Genomic DNA, 15,795 nt, shown 5'->3' on the forward strand with positions numbered 1-15,795 from the left:
TCCGAATCAGCAACAAGGTCTCGCTCTTTTCACACTATACGGTGTATGCACAGTTTTTTTACGTCACAACCTCAGTTTGTGGTTGAGTGTTGTGCTGTGCCGTACGATTTAAAACCGTCTAATGCTAATGTGAAAGCGTGTATTAGGTCACCTACACCACTGAGTCATCGGTGGCCGTCCGGTCCTCGTGAATACAGTGGAAATGAACGGCTGCAATACGGCACCGTTTCGGTTTTTAACCGTCGCCGTGTAACGTGAAAAGGGCCATGCTCTTCTTCCCGCCACTACAAGAATGTCGCCGTACGGTCAAAACCGTATAATGTGAAAGGAGCGTTAATACACAATAACATACTGACATTATAAGTAAAATATCTAATCTACGTAATTTGTATATAGCTTTATTGTGTTTGAATCCTGTATAAGTTGAAGTACAGCCTTATGAGAGTTTAAATGCGATTTAAGACTTCCTTACCTAAGGCTGTATATAGTATATTATACCATCTGTTACTTATTTTCATCTTGGGTATACTTGTATACCATAGTTTCAAATATAGAAGAGATACTTATTTGGCTACAAATAGTTTTCTGGTGGAGATAAAAACTTCAGCAAAATAGTTAATAAGAAAGAGATTTAAGTTTCATTTCATGTTTAACTTAGGTAGATCAAATGAATTTAGAACTATATTTTCTTATAACAAATTAATAACTCACTGTTCTAATCTAAATTTCCTCTTGTGGACGTCTTGAATAATTTGTAGTGTTTGTCGTATTTTTAAATAAATACATTGATATTAACACGTAATGTGGCGGTGTATGTAGATAGATACACTCCGGTCATATCGTTTTGTGCACTGCACCGTAAATTTAACGATTCAAGAGCTAAAAAGTGGTATGCATGTTTTTACCGTCGGGTATATCGACTGGAACTCCAAGGTTTAGCTGCTGCAGTCTTGCCAGGGCAGCTTGTCGCAGCGCGCGTCTCTCCGCTTCGCTCAAGCACAGTAGCGGACTTCCGTTCAGGACCACTTGGTGTCCCAAAGCCGAGTCGGCCCATGTGCAACTACCCTAAACGATAAAACATCGGTGTTAGACATGATAATTATGATGAACAGCAAACTTCCATGGGGATTGGCACGTCATGCGTTGTTTACGAGCGCCACGTTATAGGGGGCAGCCAATCATTATGGGCAGCAAATTAAGGGCGGACGTGCTCAGCGTGGGTCAAAATTGAGCTTTTTTCTATTTTCAAAGCTTGATCCTGGATATACCTTAAACGTTGTAGATAATCTATTTAAATAATTTTGAAGCCTTATTATTCTTTATATTTATTTTAAACATTTGATGACTGCATAAAGTATTTTTATTACATAAAATAGTATTCTTTTAAACCTCTCGCTCTAATGTTTTAGAATATAGTCATATTTCAGTACGTCCATGTGAAGTGGTGTTAAGATTTTTTATATTTATTAATTTTTAAAGCATTTATAAAACCATTAGTATAATTTATGTCGACATTATTATAGTGAAATATTTACGATAAAAAATTATATTGATAATCTCTGTGATCCAAAATTTGACAAGAATTAGACATGTTATTATTCAAAAAATGGACAAGAATAACACACTTGTAGATAATTCTAAAGATATTTATTATAAGCTATATATTATCTTTGACCATTCAAGTGTGATAAACATCCTACGAATAATGATTGCTTTATAATAATTATTGACCTAAGAATAAGGTAGTGTTTTTTTGAAATACGCCATTTCTTTTGGCATTCCCCAATGGTTAAGCAACAACATACGGCCGTAGCCATCAATTGACAAACTAAAATTGAAGTAGGGAGTAAAATGATGTTAAAACGCGTGTTTGAACATGTACCTAACCGAAAAAAAATATTTTAACGGTGAATGTTGTTTCCATAATAAATAAAAACAAATATATATAATAGTTAAGGCTCTTAATGTTAATGGTTTATGGATTTGTGGTTTTATATATTTCAGGTTTCTATGTTGTAAATAAGCATAAGAAATAAGATACAGAATGATATAAATGCGCTCAAAAGGTACATTTATGTGCACTGGATCTGTAAAACATGATACCTACATTAGTTAAAAAATCTATACTATCGGATTTAAAACACACTGGATCTAAGGTATAGATGCTTATAATTTTTCTAATTATTAGATAATCTTATTTTGTTTAAATACTAAACGAATATCGGCTGCACTGGTGCGTTCGGTGACGTAGAGACACAATGCACTGACCGATCATGGTAACGCGCGTGTTTGAACATGTACCGTTAAAAAAAATCGGTTAGGTTAGGTTATCTACAACGTTTAAGGAATGTCCAGGATCATGCTTTAAAAATGCAATAAAAGCTTCATTTTGACCTACGCTGAGCATGTCCCTCCTTAAGTCCAGGATCACAATAGAAATATATTATAAATATTAAAAGTATATGTTAGAGTTAATAGTATTCGTTGTCAGTGTATATGTGCCTTTTGCGAAGTGTACACAGTGCCTGAAGATGTCGAAAGGCGAAACCCGGGTCACAAAAAACGACTCAAATGGTATGGTACAAAACTTAAATCCATTGGAATTTATGGTTCATACATATGTTTAGTACATCTTTTATTCGAAACATCAAATCCAAGCCACATAATACAATTGTCATAATAGTATTACCTACTTTGGCGATTGAGAAACATGTGATTAGTCAGAAAATTTTTATCCATTGTTTATATAGATACATAAAGCATTAAGATGCTGAAATAGAAAAATTAATCTTTATGGACAAATTGAAAATTCGTATTATAAAAATTTGCCTTTCATTTTGGTTAATAAATTTTTATGTATGCTCCAAACTATTCATGTTTAGATAAGAGACCTGAAAAGTTTAAAACCTGCCATTGTTTTTTTTCAGAGGAATATTAACATGTACTTTGATTGCTCGTAAAAGTAGAGTACCGATCTGACAGGAAGCTCCCAAATAAAAAAAATTGCCACCTCTGAAAATATTGCTTGTCGAAATACAATTTTTGTTTTGTTATTGAGAAAGATGCAATACAACATTTAAATGATATCGAAGATTTGGGAATCTTTTTTAAAAATGAGACAGAAATGTATTAAGTTTAGAAAAAAATTAACACAGTGACATGGCCCTCTACAGTCTACAGAATACATTATGTTATCGATTTAAGAAGAGATAATTATCAATTAAATCGATATTGGAGTTGTTTCATAGCATTTTACGTGTGTACCTATACTATTAATGAGACTAAGAGGCCATCCATAGACTGAAACCGTATGCGGTTTAGAACCGTGTGCCATACTAAACTTATGATTTCACAAAGTATATTATAAGCATCTGAACGTATCCGTTTATTTTACAACGTTTTTATTAGGTCGTATTTTTATTTGTCCGGTGGTTGTTTATCCAGCACAAATCTTGCAATCGATTTTTAACTAACTTCCCGACTAGCTAGACATTTAAACTTTTAGAATATATCAGAACACGGTACCAATGCATTCTTTTAATACTTTTAGCAGCCATCTTTGAGTATAATTGAATACATTTTCAGTTAATTCTGTTTTGTATGAAAAGTTATTTCGGAAGAAATCCGTTAAAAGTAAAAACTATTATTGGTTGCTAGGGGTCTGGGGTCCTAGCAACTAAATTATTAATATATACGTCCGTTACTATGAAAATCAATATGAAATGTCAAAATGACATTTCAGTATTCTATATTTATTCAGTATTTCTATAAAGTATAATTTTTTTTGATCGTTTAAGCTAGTCAAATCAAGTTTATATGATTCAACAGAAAATTTGAAAACGTTGTATATAAAAAGTTATTTACGTATACATTTACACTTACAAATATATTTTTATGAACAGAAATCATAAGTTTAGTCTGACACACGGTTCTAAATCGCATACGGTTTCAGTCTAATGAGACCAAGAAAGCAGGCCTCACCGAATGGTTAAATCGGCCCCAAGTTTTTCGGTCTTCTTATACTAATATTACTCTGTCTTAATTTCGGATTTCTCGGATTTTTAAATAATTAACAAAAAAAAATCTGGCCTTTATGTTGATGCTTTTCAAATTGTCCAATTCAAAGTTAAGTTTCCCCACATTCGACTACTCTTAACGATAATATATCGGCTGAAATTTCTTTATGGTCATTAATAAACGCTTGTACATTGGCATGCCGGTAAATATGGTAAACCATCTGACCTTCAATTGAGACACTATTTTTCGACACACGATGGAGGATGATCAGATACCAGTGGTGAAGGGTAGGCTATTAAGATTCGACATAAATAGTATACACTAAACATCAGTGGCGAAGACACCATTCAGGGCGATTATTTGAAGCCTACCTTCTTAAGAAAAATATTTTTTAATTACATATTGACTTACTTATATAATCACTTGATTATGTATTCTATAAAATAATTTATTTTGCCAACGAGAGATGCCGTATGTGTAGGAATGTATTACACAGATAATAAAAAATCTGCAAAGGTTTTAAATAATATACCACAGCGCGCCATCTGTCTTGACGTAAATAAAGGTCGGATTATGTTTCAAATAATTCTCAATTTTTTTTATGGACTTTACGGTACGTAGCCCAACCCAGTCTATCGAATTGTATAAACTAAGGTAAGCTCCGATCGCAGAGCCTAAAACCGAAAAAAATGATTTCTATGGTGTTTAATCGAGTATTAATAAATATAGACTTTTTAAAAATAAAAAGAACTCTTATCTAATGATTTTTTATGTGTATAAATGTTTTGAAAAAATACGTAATTTAAACTGGTCGCTTAATTTTATGTCGTCAGTGAGTTTTTGAATTTTCATTAAATTAGTGCGTCGTTGTTATTAGTGTGTACCTATTCATTAGTAGTAATATCGTATTATCTGCTTATTTCTCGTAAGTATACCTGACAAGTGTGTTCTTTTTATCAGATCTCATTGTCAGTCATACTTATTTGTTTTCATTGAACTAAGAATACAATTCACAGATGATGCTGGTTAGGTTTTAAAATTCAATTTAACCCTACCTAAACACAACCATAATAATTTTGGTATGCTATGGTCGATTCGACAAAAATAGTGCGCATTTTTTCAGTCATAATTAATTGTTTTCGTTTAATTAAGAATACATTTACAGAGGGTGTGGGTTAGTTTTATAAAATTCATTAAGCCCTGACTAACCAAACCATAATCGATAAAAAAATATTCTTCGATCTATAAAATATCTAAAATGACGTATGGTTTAATTCGATAATTTGAGATACTTTATAGATAAACGATATTTTTTTGACTATTTTCTAAGATTTTAATTAGCCAGGGTTTAATTGAATTTTAAAAACTAACAAACACTATTTTTTACACATTGTAATCATACATTTGACCGACAAAATTTAGTGTACACTAATTATGTCGGATCTTAACAGCCTACCTCCACCCTTCGCGACTGTCAGATACTACATCATATCGGTACCAAAATAAAACTGGCAGATACCAATTCTATCAATGAGGGAATATTGATATGAGTTAATAATCCAAGAGAATTTATAACTTCCGTCAAACGTAAACAAGCTGCATTCTTTAACTCATAATGCAAGACCAGGCAGCTGATATCAGCAAATGCGTTGGCAGAAAAAAAATCTTGACTTCATAGCTTCCATAAGGGGCTCAATATCAATGGAGTTTAGGGTGGTTAAGTTAAGGGAAATGGTTAAGGGCCCACATGCTCAGCGTTGGTCAAAATGGAGCTTTTGTGGTATTTTCAGAGCACAACCCTGGACATTCCTTAAACGTTGTAGATAATCTACTTATATAATTTTGAAGCCTTATTATCCTTTATATTTATTTTAAACATTTGATGACAGCATAAAGTATTTTTATTACATAAAATAGTATTCTTTTAAACCTCTCGATCTAATGTTTTAGAATATAGTCATATTTTAGTACATCCATGTGCAGTGGTATCAAGATTTTTTAGGTTTATTAATTTTTAAACGCATTTAGAAAACCATAAGTAAAATTAATGTTAACATTATACAATGACATAATTACGACAAAAAATATATTTTATAATCTTTGTGATCCCAAATTTGACAAGAATTAGGCATTTTATTATTCAAAAAATGGGCAAGATTAACATATTTGAAGATAATTCTAAAGATACTGATTATAAGCTATGTCTTTGAACAAATGTGGTAAACATTCTACGAATAATGGTTGCTTTATAATAATTATTGACCTAAGAATAAGGTAGTATTTTTTTGAAATACGCCATTTCTATTGGCATTTCCCAGTAGTTAAGCTACAACATACGGCCGTAGCCATAAATTGACAAACTATAACTGAAGTAGGGAGTAAGATCATGTTAACGCGCGTGTTTGAACATGTACCGTTTTAAAAAAAATGTTATTTTTTCGGTTAGGGTTTAAGGAATGTCTGAAAATACCATAAAAGCTCCATTTTGACCTACACTGAGCATGTGGGCCGTTAATGATCCATATTAAAAACCTGAAAATTGTTTTACGGCACTCTTGTCATCGGGCCTCATGACGACATGTAGTACTAAAAAGAATATTAATTCACAATATATTATATTGCCAAAAAAATCAAATTGTTTCGCGACCAACTAACAATTATCTAACAATGCAGGTAGCTGTTATAAAAATCAATCGTTTGGAACTCACCGTGGAATGGGAATCAAGAGTAGGTTGTCTAGTTTCAATCCAAGATTTGTGTAACTGTGTGGTGAATAGCAGTCTACTAATTATTATTTTTTTAGGGCTTCCTGGAAAGAAAAAGTTGGAATACCTATTTTTTATCGGACAAATTGTCCCAAGGGGTGATCAAGCTTTAAGCGTAGATATAAAAGTATCCCTGTAATGATGTGTATCAAAAAAAAATACCTAGTATATTGAAAATCTTTCTATTTATTTACAAATTATTATTTAATTCTTAAATTCCTCTAATTGTTATTTTTAGGGTGCCGTGAAATGGAAAAGTTTGAGTACCTCTGTAATAAAGGACAAATCACCCCAACGCATGACCAAGCTCTAATCGAGTTGCAATCTATTGCAGAAAAGAGCAGTGACTTGATATATTATCTACTTTCAATTCATTCACAAATTATTTTGTACCTACTCTATATTTTCAGAGAGATTAACAATATTATCATAAATTTAGTCAAATTAAATTTTAAAACACAGTTTTGAAAACATTTTAAAAATAATAAACTAATCTCTACCAACGCAATGTGACATCACTAAAGAATAATACTTATCTCCAATTTCAATGACAGAACAATTTTATGGACCTGCAAAAAATGCAGACAAGTCTCTTGTACTGCCAAGTTTTATTGGCAGCTCTATACGTTTAATTTACCTATTCCAAGATTAAAACATTATAACCACGAGATAACAACAATGCATTATACACATCCAATGAGCAGCAGGTTCTGAGGAATTCATTTTTTACCACGACTAGAGAATCCAATCCCGAGCGAAAATTTTGATCCCGGGATTTCGGAATTACAATTTGACGATCCCGGGATTGGTGTTTTTTTTGCGATAGTTAATATATATGTATATATATATATATTGATTAAAAAAAAAAAAAATCGACCATGTCCGATCCTAATAGGATCATATGGGCCTCCACAGGGTAGAGGTTTGTGTTAACAGATTTTCTTTTTACGAGAAATGGATGTCAGCCACTTGCTCAACCTATTAGGTCCATACCCTGACTCACACACAAATTGAAAAACAATATGTGTACTTGCCAGACCCAGGATTCGAACCTGAGACCCACGGCAAAATATCTAGTATAATTTTTACTATTTAAGATATTTAATGTTAATATTATGTACGTTCAATCTTAGAAATACATGGGTTTAATGGAGTAAATTTTAATAATATTGTAATATAGATAATAATGTGAAAGTAAAACAGTTTTTTTTTTGAGAAAAGATAACATTCATAAAATTCGGCGTAGAAACAAGTGCCTGTCTGCACGTCCGTGGCACTGGCGGTTAGACGCCGTTCGCGTGCCAGAACATCAGTGTCGTCTAGCCAATGACATTATTAATGGACAACGCACTCAAGAGAGTAGCTAGCAAGTAAATTCGGGCATAGCGATATTTGCACATGTATAGGTAGAAGTCACGCAATTTCCACTATGCGATATCACGCATCGGGAATTTATAGCAATATGACCTTTATTGTAATGGCGTTAGAAAAGTGTTTCTAGTGTCAATGTTCATTTGAGCGAACCCGTTCGAACCGAACCGTTCGGCAGACCGACAAAAAGCATCGGGAATTTATAGCAATATCACCTTTATTGTAATGACGTAAGAACAGATTATGCCATTCGGCAGACCCGACAAAAAAGTGAGTGTCATTTTTTTTCCAGATGCTTCGTTCATATATTAATGTCATTGAGTCTAGCTGGTTAAATGAACGAATTTATTATATTTTTGATGTTCTTACGATTGCGTATGTCAACAAAAAATGGTTATTTATTATCCGTGAGCATCCGGAGATTCCCTCTGTCACATGTGCAGGTACATACCTACACTTCACTGACATAATTTTGTACATATACTAATTATTGATTGTGATTGAAAAAAAAATCAATCCCGAAGGTTTCAGGATTATGTTTACTAATACCAGGATTCATAGGTATCGAAAATATTCCGGAATCCCGGGATTGGAGTCCCTATCCAAGACAGTAGTGTGTGTAATGAGTAAGTTTGTCATATCTCTAGAAACCTCTGAAAGATTGTCACGGGTTTGAAGTTCAGGGAACGGCCCACGGATTAATGCATGCTTACAGCGTGGATAATAACGCTAATTGAAGTGTGAATCACGCGACGAGCTACCGACGATTGATGGATGACACTGAAAAAATAATTTTACTCTTCGGAAATGTTCGGCATTCCCATACGATCAGCTGATATCATTACTACAACTTTTCATTTTTCGTTTGAAGTGGGGTTTTCTATTTCTGAACGTAATTGATTTTCTTTCCATTTTAAATGTCGTAATTTTTCTATAATGGGATAAAAGCGACAGTATACAATCTTAATGTTAAGTTTTCCTTAACTCATTTAGCGTTTGGAGCAGTTGGCCATTAGATTTATAATTAACGTGTTAATAAAATGTGGTAATTAAAAGATCAGCAGTGATTGTGTTACGTATCCCTCAGTGGCGTGGGGTGGAGGTACGCTGCTAAAATTCAACATAAATAGTGAACACTAAAATTTCTCAGTCATATTTATTTGTTTTTATTGTACTAAAAACACAAATTGCACATGGTGCTGGTTAGTTTTTAAAATTTAATTAAACCCAGCCTAAACCAAACCATCATAATTTAGGTATGCAATGGGCAATCGACAAAAATAGTACACACTTCTTCAGTCATACTTATATTTTACTTTCGTTAAATTAAGAATATTTATTATTAGAGATAGTATTGGTTAGTTTTTAAAAATTTATTAGGCCTGACTAAGCCAAATAGTAATCGATAAAAAATATTCTTCTATCTATAAAATTTATAAAATTATGTATGGTTAAATGACTTAGTTTTACATATTATGTAAATAAACGAATATTTTTTGATAATTACCTTAGATTAGGCAGGGCTTAATTGAATTTTAAACACTAAGAAACACTATCTACACCAGGGGGGGGCAAACTGCGGCCCGCGGGCCGCATGTGGCCCGCCGGGTATTTTTTTGCGGCCCGCCATCATTAATTGTACTTCTGATTACGAATAACTTTTTTATATATTTTTTAAAAAATATTGACAATAGATTAAAATTTGAAGAATTTGTTGTTTCGTTAATGTATTATCTCAGTATGTCTTCCTTGCGTCTCGTCTCACACTATGTAACCACTATTTTCTATGTTGAACATCGTGACACATTTAAATACTTTTAACTCTGCGTTGCAAGGAAAAAAAATATATGCCCACGATATGGTGAAGAGTTTGAATGGATTTCAATTAAAACTCAAGTTGTTCCTTCGACAAATATCGAATGAGAACGTGGACCACTTTCCAACTTTGAAGTTGCTGAATATACCAGAATATAAATTTGAAGAATATGGTAAAATTATTAAAGCTCTGAATGACGATTTTTTACAAAGATTTGGTGACTTCCGAAAAATTGAGACAAGTTTAGGAACAGTACGCGATCCATTTTCAATAGATATTGATAGTGTACTGACAGAGCTACAACTTGAGATTATTGGTCTGCAGTGTGACACTGATTTAAGAGAATTGCATCGTCGTGAAGATAGGTATATTCAAATTTTACAGATTGTGCAAGAAAAATGTTCGTTGTTTTTGGATCAAGCTATATATGTGAACAAACATTTTCGATCATGAACCTCAATAAAAATTCTTTGCGATCAAATATCTCCGATGCCCATTTACAACCAGTTTTGAAAATATCAACCACAAAATTAACACCTGAATTTGAAAAAATGTACAACACTTTCATTCTTCTCATTAATTTTTTTGTAATGTTTATTTTTCGTGATAATAAATAGTGTATATCTAAAAGAGATATTTTAATTGCGGCCCGCCGCTCATTTTGAATTCTTGAATTTGGCCCTCCATCCAAAAAGTTTGCCCGCCCCTGATCTACACCTACACATTGTAGTCTTAGTTCAATGAAAACAAATACATTTGACTGCCAAAGTTTAGTGTGTACTATTTATGTCGGATCTGAACAGCCTACACTACTGTTTCTCTTATCAGTTAACAGTACAAATGCGAAAATCGCACTTTTTGTTATTATTCGTAACTACTACCAATACCAACTAATACCAAAACTATTAATTATTTGGTTTAGGCAGGGTTTAATTGTTTTTTTTTTTAAATTAACCAACTCCATTCGTAAACTGTAGTCTTAGTTACATACAAACAAAATAAATGCGTATGACTGATAAAGTTTAATGTACAGTATTTATGTAGAATCTTAACAGCCTCCCTCCACCCTTCGCCACTAGACTCATACCTTATTATCAATGTTTTAGATTCATTTTATATAGCGATAGAAGTAGTGAAAAAAATTAACAATTTGATAATTCCATGTAAAAATTGTTGAAAATAATATCACGCAAAGATCTAGGAGAAATTTTTGTCGTTTTACGAAAATATTAAGAGCATACATAAGTGAAACAGCAAATAATTTTCAACAGTAGGTGCGACGAAATTTCGCATTTGTCGCCAATCGGAGACCGACAGTCCAGGCGTGAGCACGCCAATTTGTTTTGTCATAACGTCGGAGGAATATATTCTTAAATCGTGTAAAGATGACTAAAAAACTTTACTAATATACTATTATTATTACTAATATAATAAAAAACATAAAATTAAATGGATGCGTGTTGAATTTTTATGACAAATTATATTTCGTTCGGCACGCGTCATTTGCACAATCCGCACATCGCCTATTCACGATCTTTTTAGACTATGCCTCAACTGAAGTATAGCCTTAAGGGTCTTATAACATGATCTTACTCCCTACTTCATTTATCGTTTGTCAATTTATGGATACGGCCTTATGTTGTAGCTTAGCCACTGGAAAATGCCAATAGAAATGGCGTATTTCAAAAAAATACTACCTTATTCTTAGATCAATAATTATTATAAAGCAAACATTATTCGTAGGATATTTATCACATTTGAATGGTCAAAGACATAGCTTATAATCAGTATCTTTAGAATTATCTTCAAATGTGTTAATCGTGCCCATTTTTTAATAATAAAATGCCTAATTCTTGTCAAATTTGGGATCAAAAAGATTATGAAATAGAATTTATTATCGTAAATATGTCACTATGAATGTTAACATTAATGTTACTAATGGTTTTGTAAATTCGTTTAAAAAATAATGAATCTAAAAAATCTTAACACCACTGCACAGGCGGCTCTCGCGGTGCAGTGCATAAGGCGGTTGCCTTCCACCCGAGAGTTGGGTTCGATCCCGGTCAGGACACAATATTTATGTTTTTCTCAAAGCCTGGGTGTTTATGATTGTTCAAAATTACTAACAACCACGTTGTACGAAAAAACAAAGATATGGTTATTAATAATTCTATATAAAAAAAAACACCACTACACATGGATGTACTGAAATATGACTAAATTCTAAAACATTAGAGCGAGAGGTTTAAAAGAATACTATTTTATGTAATAAAAATACTTTATGCAGTCATCAAATGTTTAAAATAAATATAAAGGATAATATAATAATAATATAAACAGATTATCTACAACGTTTAAGGAATGTCCAGGATTATGGTCTGAAAATACCATAAAAGCTCCATTTTGACTTACGCTGAGCATGTGGGCCGTTAAAGGCTTAAAGTGAACTTTATTGGGTTTGGTTTTGATGACTTCGATTATGCATTGAAATCCATCGTATTATAGCGGTTTCCAGGAATTCCTACTAAGTATAGTAGTGTAACTTTGTAATTGTATGTTTATTTTAAAAATAAATAGCTTCTCAAATAATCTCACCTCTTTGTAAATATTTGATTCCTCTGTACTCTTCTGTGGCTATTCCAGATCCGCAAATAAACAAATATTAATAATACCGCGTGGTTTTCACTTAATGTAAACTGTTAAAAATATTATTCCGATCACGTGATCTAGACCTCACGTAAGTCACTTTGGGGAATTTTTACTAGAAATTAATATAATCGAAATGGAATTTTCGAAGAAAAATACGTGGATTTTTTTAAATCGTTAAAATGGTTTTTGTATTATTATTAAGAATATATTTTAACATTCTAATACATTATAAAAGGTGCATGATGAGCATTACGGATAAAATGGAAATAATTTGATAACGGAATAGGTAGATAAAAAATGTGATTTAATTTTTCTTTAATTCATGATACAATTTTATTTGGAAAGAAAAAAATCAAAACGACTTTTTTGCCACGTTTGTATTAGCTCGTATTATTGTTTGTCCAGTACAAATTTTTTCTTCTTCTACCAAGATTTGTATTGGACGATTGAAGATTTTTAACTAACTTGCCAATTAGCTAGACATTTGAGAATATAATTTTTAGAATATATCAGAACACGATTATAATGGATTATTTTAATATTTTTAGCCATCTTTAAGCAGAATTGAATTCATTTTCAGTTAATTCTGTTTTGTATGTTTCGGAAAAAAATCGTAAAAAGTTGATGCTAAAATTTCATACGAATTGTGTTGACCAGGATTAAGTCATGCCGTATTGTAAAGTTGAACAATGTTGGTGTCGCATGTAATTTGCTAATTTTATTTTTTTACCACGTTTTTATTAGCTCGTATTCTTGTTTGTCCGGTACAGATTTTTCTTGCGTGTCCAGTATAAATTTTTTCTTGTTTGTCCAAGATTTGTATTGGATGATTAAAGATTTTTAACTAACTTCCCGACTAGTTAGACATTTGAAACTTTTAGAATATATCAGAACACGACGACAATGCATTCTTTTAATACTTTTAGCCATTTTTAAGCAGAATTGAATTCATTTTCAGTTAATTCTGTTTTGTATGGAAAGTATTTCGGAAAAACGTACACGTAAAACACTATTATTGGTTAGGGGGTCCTAGCAACAAAATTATTAATATATAGTGCGTTACTATGGAAATCAATATGAAATGTCATAATGACATTTTAGTATTCTATATTTATTCAGTATTTCTATCAAGTACAAAAAAAGTATTTATTTATAAGTACATAGAATGGTCCAGTTTATATGATTCAACAGAAAATTTTAAAATGTGGTATATAAAAAGTACTTTTTATCTTTTATCTTTTTATCTCTATTAGAATTTAGTCTAGGGTAGGTAATTAATTAACATTACCTACTTACAAATGGTTTATTCCTACTGTTCCGTGTCCATTTACACAAGTATTAATGAATATTAAAAAAATAATTCCCAATAGCTACAGTACATCTGAAAAATAGTTATTGAACATACATAACTTGAAAACACCTCAGATATAAACCCAGAAGAAAAAATCATATTTGAAAAAAATACGATGCTCGACGAGATTTGAACCCGTATAACCACTGGTATTGCGCCAACTGTGCATTAACCAATTATGCTACGAGCCTCCTATCTAATTACTACAATTAAAACTAGTAGGTTAGTAATTACGGAAATTAATATTCCTTGCTTTAATACACAAAAACCGATAGTCAATAATAGTGCAATTTTATAAGCATTTCATTTATGACCTACTAGTTTCAATTGTCGTAGGTAATTAGATTGAAGGATCGTAGCATAATTGGTTAATGCACAGTTAGCGCAATATCAGCGGTTACTTACGACAAACTTTAACTATTGGCCTTTTTGTAATACTTACTGAAGCGCTTTCTAAATTGAGCTACTATATTGGCGATCGGCAGTTGTATTTTAAATCAAAGTAGGTATTACTTTAATTACTAACCGACGTCACTAAAAGATTTTTTGTTGTAACTTACTTGAACTTGCTAATAATTTTAATTAACTATTAACAGCGCGATATCCGAGAGATTCAGTTTCGATTACTATTTTCAAAAAGATGTTTTCTATTGGTTATAATATATTTTCTTAAAAGTGTTTTCAAAATTATGTATGTTCAATAATAGAAGTATTTTGATATTAAATTAAATATAAGATTTTTTGATTCAAACGAATTATAATATGACTATAAGCTATAGCAACACTGCGTTGAAAGGAGAACTAAAATTTTCTCAGTCTATCAGCAAACCTCTCAGTTAGCGGTCGTTCGGAATATAGTACAGTGCCCGTTCGGGATTGACTTAATTTTACCAAATAAATACTAAATTCACAAGATAACTAAATTCAACACACTTATCTATTTAACTGAAATATTGAAGCAGTAGAACTGCATTATAACTTGCAGCTTTCTGTTGTTATGCAGTCAACATGTATCAAGAATTAAAAATTAAAAAAAAAAACGTCTTTCGCCAATTTTAGAGTAATAATTCTTAATAGATTATCACTTCAACAATTCTCCGGTTGACCACTTATTCATGCGTACACATCACAAGACTGTACGTCGGACAGACTTGGCGAGCGACTTCCTCACGTCGTCCTATACTTAGCGCCGATCCAAAAATATCACAATCAAAATATTTTAGTAAAACTTATCGGTCGAATGTAATATTAGCAACGTTCGGTAATGGGGATAGTTTTAGTGGGTGGCGGCCATTTTGATTCGATTTAGTGCGGCAAAGAAACAAACCTGAGAGATTTAGATTGTTGGTTTTATAATTGACGCCGTGTATACTTCATTATTCTAATTTCTCGACATTTCGGGTTCATTCAAAGGATATTCTCAACAAACCAAGCCTTAATTATAATAAAAATTAACCATACAAGTTCAGTATCAAACAATGGTCGAAGTTTTTTTAACTGAATAATATAGCAATCAAAGTGTAAGTACTTAATTATTACATACAATCGGTATGTACTGTGATGGCAGACGGTTATAACTGCTGTTTTTTTCAGGTTTTTAGTTTTCTTCCATAATATGTTCCAAATTATACATTCTTTTATGTTTTTAATAGACAATTTTTTTTATTCAACGAATTAGACACAAGATTTCAGAATGTAACATTCTTTATACTGAATATACATAATTTGAAAACATCTCATGCATATACACACTAGAAAAAAATCGTCCTGACGGGACTTGAACCTGCATCTGCTGGATTCGCGCCAGCATACAAAAACGATTTTTC

The 15,795-nt window shown here is 32.0% G+C and overlaps 1 protein-coding gene across 6 annotated transcripts in view; it reads right to left on the reverse strand.

Annotated features, from left to right (window-relative positions):
• RhoGAP102A (Rho GTPase activating protein at 102A) overlaps positions 1–15,795 on the reverse strand; it is a 97,692-nt gene that overhangs the window by 63,775 nt on the left and 18,122 nt on the right. For all 6 annotated transcript variants that reach the window (XM_085961218.1, XM_085961216.1, XM_085961214.1 and 3 more), the window contains one exon: positions 906–1,065. In XM_085961218.1, the coding sequence (XP_085817344.1) occupies positions 906–1,065 (160 nt within the window). The remainder of the gene's footprint in view (positions 1–905; positions 1,066–15,795) is intronic.

The sequence above is a fragment of the Rhyacophila brunnea genome, unplaced genomic scaffold (assembly GCF_057557595.1).
Source record: "Rhyacophila brunnea isolate RB1 unplaced genomic scaffold, BYU_Rbru_1.0 scaffold_12, whole genome shotgun sequence".
In the NCBI taxonomy this organism is placed as follows: Eukaryota; Metazoa; Arthropoda; class Insecta; order Trichoptera; family Rhyacophilidae; genus Rhyacophila; species Rhyacophila brunnea.